Source organism: Cyprinodon variegatus, unplaced genomic scaffold, assembly GCF_000732505.1.
Source record: "Cyprinodon variegatus isolate N-32 unplaced genomic scaffold, C_variegatus-1.0 Scaffold304, whole genome shotgun sequence".
Lineage (NCBI taxonomy): Eukaryota > Metazoa > Chordata > Actinopteri > Cyprinodontiformes > Cyprinodontidae > Cyprinodon > Cyprinodon variegatus.
In genome coordinates this window covers 180464-188361 of record NW_015150757.1, presented here as the reverse complement: position 1 = coordinate 188361, position 7898 = coordinate 180464, and the positions used below count along the sequence as shown (strand labels likewise).

Below are 7898 nucleotides of genomic sequence, written 5' to 3'. Positions count from 1 at the left end.
TCTGAGTCGATAAGTATCATCCATATGCGCTTCTATCACGTCATGTCGTCCGTAAAGCTAAAAGCTGTCTAATCCATTGCACCACTCTGCAGCTCCTCTGGATCAAGCTTTTACTGTTGACTCTACCAAAGGTGAAGGACAGGGAGGGGCTGCACGTTGCTGTAAGATCAGTTGGAACCAAAATCTTTGGAGACAAAACCAAAGCTGTTTCAAAATTAGATGCAGTACACTAATTATTTTAATGAGGACGGGGCCTAACAGAGCGTTTTAGACTAAATAAAGCAGGATTAAAGCAAAAATAATCCCTGGCACATGTAGACAACACTTTAGACATTCATGTATTGGTTTTATTACCAAAAGTAGAAGAAGAAATGAAAAATCTATTTAGGGTTGAGTTGTTCTTTAAGCTGCTGTCACGTCGTTCCAGACTTGATGTGACTTGTTACCAGACTGCTTCTTGACTGCATGACATGGAAGAGTTCAGCCATGTTGAAAACATGCTACACAATCTAAATATAAAGTGGATTTTGTGAGACATCAAGTCAAAATATCAATTAAATCATGTCACTTCAAAAGTGCTCCTATTTTGAATAGTGAATTTGAATTGGGATTGATCCTGTGAAGTTCACTGTGTTTCACCAATGACCTTCTTTAGTGTCTTCATAGTTTCCTGTCATAGCAAGTAATTATTAATCCCTAACTCAGAACCTTTAATTACATTATCCACTGGTTTTAACTATGCTCACATCCAGGAACAGTTGGACATGAACTTTCCTGACAACAGAGATTACGGCAATCTATCAAAGAGACTTTGTTCTAATCATTAAATGATGGTCTGTTTAAACAAATAGCCATTGCAGCATTGTCTGATGAAGTTTCTATCAGCCATCTGATTAGCAATAAAAACATGAAGTCATACTCCTCTGCCTTCCGTGGCCAGACCTTTGACTAGTGGCCTATAAAGGCCTCTATCACGGTATCATTCTTTTCTTCCCTTCATTGCTTTGACCTCATTCCGCCCTCCTCCCCTCTTAGTCCTCCCTCTGTGTCACTCCTGGTGGCAGAGTGGATAGCTTCTCAACAGAAATCAGTAGACAGAGCTTACAAACTGAGCTCCATTGAACTGAAATTGATCTCTGATACTTTGATCCTCTCTGTCATTGAAACAATCCATCCCATCAGGATGAATTCCTGTCAGACCCACTCTTTCATCTGTTGGCTTCTCAAATCTTTTTCAAACATCAGGGGGTTTTTTCCAGCCAGTTTTCCTTCACTGCCTGCATTATTACAGTATAAATGTTGGTTATTATTGTTTTTAACCTTCCAATTTGTGAAGTCACAGCAGCTGATTGTAATGCATTTCCTCCGCTCCCATGCATGTGCACAATAGTAGTGTCATTTCAACTTGTCACCAAAAGCTCTGGAACTTGTTCTATGCTCCATTGAGCACACATGGATTTTTATTTGTTAACACAAATAGCTAATTAACTAATCACATGGCAACAACTCTGTGCATTTAGGTATTTTGAAGCCCTGAAGGCCTGCTGAGGTACAAACCGTCAGTAGAATAGCAATAAAATAGGTGTTGGTACCAGGTGGGACAGTCGAGTACTAACTGTGGTTAGAAAAGACTGGGTGGACTGGTTCTAGATTGTAGAAAGGCATAAAATCTGAATAACATGTCAAGCACTGGAGTAGACCGGCTACAGCATCAGAAAACCATTTTATGCGAGAACAGAATGGATGAATGTCTCAGTGAAACTTCATTTTACCTGCAAGAAGTATGAAATGTAATGGTGTGGATCCATCCAGCCTTGCACCTTTTCAATTCACTTTTCAATTCACCTTTCAATTCAATGCATTTATACTGTATAGTTGACTTTGCACGCTTCAGATACCCTGGACTAGCATGCTGTGAGAGTACACAGACTCTTGCATTTTGTCGTTGACTCTACAGCAATCCTCACACCAAGCATGCATGCGGCAAAAAGGAAAAAACCTCCAGCAGAACCAAGCTAAGTGTGAGCGGCCATCTGCTGAGGCTGACTGGGGTTCAAGGATACAGAAGTAGAGATACAAAAGATACATAGAAGATCCATGAATACTTTCTATGTTAAGAAAGTAATGGTAATCTAGCTGTACAGGTGGCTCTGTCACGGAAACAAATAGTTCAGACAAATCCTGAACCAGGTGATGAAAGACAACACCTACAGTTAGTCACAGTAAATCTGGTCCCATAGTTATGTTGAGGAGAGGAAATAATACCTGAAAAACAGGCCAAACCCTGTCATTTATAATCTGAGGTGTTGATGGCAGCAGACCAGTTGATAATGTCTCCAGGATGATGTCACAAGACATACAAGACTAGACCAAATACGGTAAGAAAAGGCAGAGAACACATAAAGTTAGGGGTTGAATGAACAAATACTGCAGAACTTAAGAACAGCAAGAGAATAGAACAAAAACATGTATCTTTGTCGCTATGTCCTCCAGCAGTCTAAGCCTATAGCAGCATAACTATAGAGATAGCTCAGGATAACCTGAGCCACTCTAACTATAAGCTTTATCAAACAGGAAAGAGATTGATCCATATACATTTTAGGTTTACATAATAAATTGGCCAGTGTTTATACTGTTTATCTTTCTCTGGAGAAGAAAAGGTTTCATGGCACAAATATGCAACTAAAATCATGAACTAAAAGCAACCAAACTGTTCCATCTGCTCCTTAAGATCATTGGTGTTGTTTACTGGTCTACTAGGCCTAATATTCATTGTATTAAAACTTCACAACAGTCCGCTCATCGTAAACATTGCTTTCATGCCTCCTTTGTTCATTTAGAGTGATCACACTCTTTGAAGTTTACGAATTCATGGGTGACCCGCCTGCAACCCAGTTAGCAACCAAATTCCTCCGCCACAGATGCTTCCCGTAATGCATACCTATTTTTCAGCATCAAATCTGCACAAAGTCATGTTCTGGGGTAATTTTGTCTTTCATAATGACCTCATTAGTTTTTAGAACATGGGGAGTGTTGGAGGTTTCCACATGGTGGTGGGGGGTGTTAATAATGTATCAACTCACATGACAAAACAATGGCATTAATGGGCATGGTCACCCAGGTAGCAAATGAGCACTTTCACTCACCTGCAGCATAATTTGATTATGTTTGACCAATTTAATTTTGCAAATGGAGATGTGTGTGTTCAGCTGGAAAAATCAACACAGTTATAATGGCAATTTGTCAAAGGTGGAAGCCATTTTAAAGCAGAAATATTCACATGAGGGTTCTTATACATCCTAATACTCCTAACATTCGTGCATGGTATCTAAACCATAGAGCTTCAAATCTATAAGGTTGTGTGTCTGCATTAAATATACAGGAACAGCTGTGGATTTCCTTGAAATGTTTGGAAACAGCATTTGTACACCAATCAAAACACTTGATATCATCAGAGCATGTAAAGCTAGACCAGTGGTATTACTAAGTTTTAAGTATAATAGTTTTAAACAAATGAATAACTAATAAAATTCAACAGATAAACACATTATAGACTTTTAAAGGAAAGTGGTAGTATTAGCCTCGAAACTAGATTCTGCATCCCCTTACTCAGGTCCGTTGCTAATTAAACAGGTAAATGTTGACCTGTAGAGTCTATATGGTGTTACTCTATGTGGGTCCAATACGACAGGAAAAAGATTTTGAATTTTATTATTATTCAATAAATAGGGAGTCAGTACAGTTATTTAGAGATACCATTATGGTGACATAAACCACTGAAAATGTTGGCCCTCTATGCTAGAAATTTTAATATTTTACTATATTTACATGAAATCCTATCTTATCTTATTGTTATTATTATATATTCTTTAATTGCCCTTTGGGATTGATAAAGAATTTTTGAAGTGAATCCAATTTAATCATATTTTCATTCAATGGTCCATTGTCCAGTTTCTTTTAGATGTGTTTCCGTTTCAACATACCTGACATATATGTTGTAAATTAGTTCTAGGTTTCTTACATCCATCTGTGTTCTTCATTAATTTCAGCAGCTTTGCACTTTTATGACCACAAACAATGGCTTTTTCACCAAAGTTTGAGGAAATTTAATTTGTTGTGCTCGTGTAAGGATTCTAGTTCTCACAAACGTGATTTAGTCGGAGCATGAAGGTGATGGAGAAAAGTGAGCTCAGAAAGAATTCTCGTTTCTTTTGCCTGATCCTACCTCTTTTGGAAAATAAAAATAAATACATCAACTTTTGCAATAGGGTTGATCATTAAGCCACTTATTTGCATTTCATTTAAGAAATCAGTTCCAAAGAACTACAACTCATGCGTTTAAAAGACAAAGGAATACCAGTAAGATTTTTCTTTGAATGTATTTTAGACTAATACCTTTTTGCATGAACTCTTTCACTTTTTGTTCAAAATGAAATAAACTTCCACCTTGACAACAGGTGCTGGAGAAAAAGAGCTTAAAACGAATCCTAGAGTTGCAGATCTGTAGCAGCAGGCCAATCCACCGCCCTCTGTGTTTTAGGATAAACAGAGCTGGTGGCTATCCTCAGCTTCACGGTTCACTGTATCAGAACTTTGCAAAAAAAACATTCTGTGCAAAGGTGCACGCATACAGATATAAATGCTGTTGTCTTTAATCGGCTTTCCCCCTTCCAGCGCCTGATAAAAACACCCAAAGAAGCACCTGAGTGTGAAATGCTTAAAACATCCTGCATCCAAAAGAACACAGCAGATTTCCTGCACTGTATATTCAGTTGGTTTGTGCAAACCAGCTGACTGAGCCCTCCAAGCAAAGGGAGTCAGTGCCTTTGTCGGTTTTTAAATCGCACTAAACCTGCCTGCAAAGGTGACATCATTCATCATGTTTACTGCATTCCAGGTAAACTAAAGCTCTGTCGAAAAATTCCGCCCTAACCCCTAAGTCCCTCCATCACTATGTAGAGCAGGGACTATATCGTAAACTTAGTTCACTGATGGTTCAGACAGATGATCACTACTTTTTACTCCCCGTTGGTCGCGTAACTCCGCCTCCCTGCACGGTGCCTGTGCCATCTTTATTTGTTGCAGCTCTGGGCCGCTGTTACAAATCCTATGATGTTTTGTGAGGAGGGCTCTTGCAAAGCAATGTGGGATATATCTGCTCGTCTAGTGACCATGGATGGTCATGTATGAGGGGGGCTGTGCATCGGGGGGGATTTACTTAGTATATACAATGCTAACTGAAAATAAGGCAGGTATGCACAATGTCTGATATCCATAAAGTTTTTTAATCATTTTTCTTATATGTTATGGAATTTAAAACACTTTTTGATTCATGTTACCTTTATGTATTAAAGCAGAAATATTTGGTTTGGGTTTTTACAACAATGCTGTTAACATCCAACTATCCCATTTTGTCTACTCCATTAGTTTGACACATTTCATGTAATTTTTCCTCTTTTTCTATGTTTTATATTTCAGGTATTGCAATAGCAAGCGCTCTGGTGGACACATCCCAGCAGCGAGTGGTGGACTTGAAAGATAGAAGCCTGGGTCTGAAACACAGGAAACACATCGTACACCATCAGGGAACTTGTGTATGAAAAATGTGACCCTATTCACCCCCCTGCGCGCCCTGAAATGTGGACTTTGGACTATCGGCTTCATATGATTGACATGAAAGTAAATATGGACTGCAAATCCTGGAGTCAAATGTACTGGCCTTCCCATTTTCCCTGTTTTGATCGCATCTGTTTATGCAAGAAAAGGCCATTTTTCTAAATCACTGAACCAAACTAAGAGCTCCAATGAGATGGTAAAATAAAACCCTCTTGACTTAGAAGTCACTTTGGCCCTTTATTCAAAGTCAAAACCAAACTGCTGTTAAACTTTCAACTGTTTTTTTTTTTTTTTTGCATTTATGTCCTCTTGATCCATGGATGTAACAACTGAATTTGTTCTTTTTTGATACTATATTCTGGTGTTTTTTCTCCCTGTGCCGCCTCTCTAGGTGTAGATTTTGTAACTGCTCAGGTCCTCTGTGATCGAGAGGCTCCGTCTGAATGCACTGAGACCAAAATGCTTTATCCGTACGCCCTCTGAGGGGTTGTTTTATGCAATCACGAAGCTACGTAACCCCACATTTCTGTTGAATAAGCCACTAATGGTATCCAGCATGAAGATTCATTAATTGCTTTACTCTCTTCTGTTTGATTGTTACATATCAAAACATGAACTATTTATCAATTATGCAAAATAAATGTAAACAGTTGAGCAGTTTTTACAAATACTCTTTTTTAACTTGCAATCTGAAACTGATATGATGGAATCTGTAGAGTTTAAAACCATCTGGCTCTTTCTCAACTACATAAATAAGCATACTTTATGCAAATCAAGGAAAGATTTGTAGGATGTCAAACATTTCTTTGTATTAAGCTCGTTAAATCCTTCAGTCGATGTTGTAAAGTCAGTTATGAACTGCATCAATGATGTAAAGTTAAAATAGGACTTGATAAAACCTGTATTGTATGTATGTAATTTTGCACTGGATTGACGCTGAGAGTCGGTTTAACAAATGGCAGCTCACAAAACTGTTTTTGTCCCTCTGAGGAAAAAAAAACTGTACAATTAAAACCTTTTGATGCTTCTTTGTATCAGAATTCGTTTGTATTTTTTTAATTAGCCTTTTTGACTAGCTGATGTAATGGCTCAGAAAGTAAGACCCAGAATTAAGCTTAGACAGTGGAATACTTAAAACGTGTTTATTCAAATAATGATAGGGCACCTGAGGCAGAAACGCCTATTGGAGAGAAACAAGATTAGTGACTATGATAATCGGTGGGGGGATGATTAAGAACGCAGGAGTCACTAACCTTTTTCGAGAGTTCATCCCGTGCCCAGAGAATGATGATGATTCCAGCCTGTCGACTGTCAAGACGCAGCTACCAGAGAGTTCCAGACCCGGATCCCGGAAAGGCTGAGCAGCTGAGAGGAGATCAGATCCGGTCTGACGAAGGAAGGCAGGATAATCCACAGGGCAAAGCCAACAGGCAGATCCAGGTTCAGTCCAGAGAAGAATCCAACAGGAGTCTGAAGACAGGCCAGGCAAACTAATCAGTAAAGGGGCAGGCAGCCTCAAAGGTCAAAATACAGAAACAGATCAGGATCAGGCACACAGAACAGAACCGCTAGAGAACCCTCAACACCAGAGGATCAAGAATAATCTGGCACTGATGGCAGGAAACAGACAGCATAAATAGGAGCTGGAACAGGTCGGGTAAATGAGGGCAAATGAGAACTGGCGGAGCTAAGCAGGTGGAACTGTAAAGTGTGGTTGAACTGTAAAGTGCCTTGAGATGACATGTGTTGTGAATTTGGCGCTATATAAATAAACTGAATTGAATTGGAAGGAATTACTTGATAAAGTCAGCAACCAGCACCGAAATCATGACAGTTGAGGTATGTTTTGATATTTTACAAGCAGATTATGAATATATTAATAACTACGTAGAACTGGGAGTTAAAGTTAACTAATATGGAGCCTAGGCGGAAGTTCAACTGAAGAAACTCATTGCTTTTCATCTATCCACCTTCTTCAAAGCCAATCGGCTTTGAACCACACCTCCATGAAAGCCAATCAGCATTCAGATGACACCGTTTCCACCCGTCTCCAGCCCCAGAGTGTCATTCCTACGGAACTCTTACTGTGTTCCCTGTCTCATCTCAGCCGGTCCAGCAGAAGACCGCCATGTTCAGCCATGTTGAGCCTGGTTCTGCCAGAGGTTTCTTCCCAATGGGGAGTTTTTCCTCTCCACTGTCGCTTCATGCTTGCTCATCATGGACAGGTTCTCTCAACCTGTGTTATCAAAACTGGACTTCCATCTTCCAGGTCCTGAGTGAAG

At 39.4% G+C, this 7898-nt stretch overlaps 1 protein-coding gene across 2 annotated transcripts in view; it reads left to right on the top strand.

Annotated features, from left to right (window-relative positions):
- The window catches only part of LOC107090624 (attractin-like protein 1), a 400529-nt gene extending 394739 nt beyond the window's left edge, over positions 1-5790 (top strand). For both annotated transcript variants that reach the window (XM_015384120.1, XM_015384119.1), the window contains one exon: positions 5479-5790. In XM_015384120.1, coding sequence (XP_015239606.1) covers positions 5479-5600 — 122 coding nt within the window. In that variant the 3' untranslated portion in view covers positions 5601-5790. The remainder of the gene's footprint in view (positions 1-5478) is intronic.
- The last annotated feature ends 2108 nt before the right edge of the window (positions 5791-7898 follow it).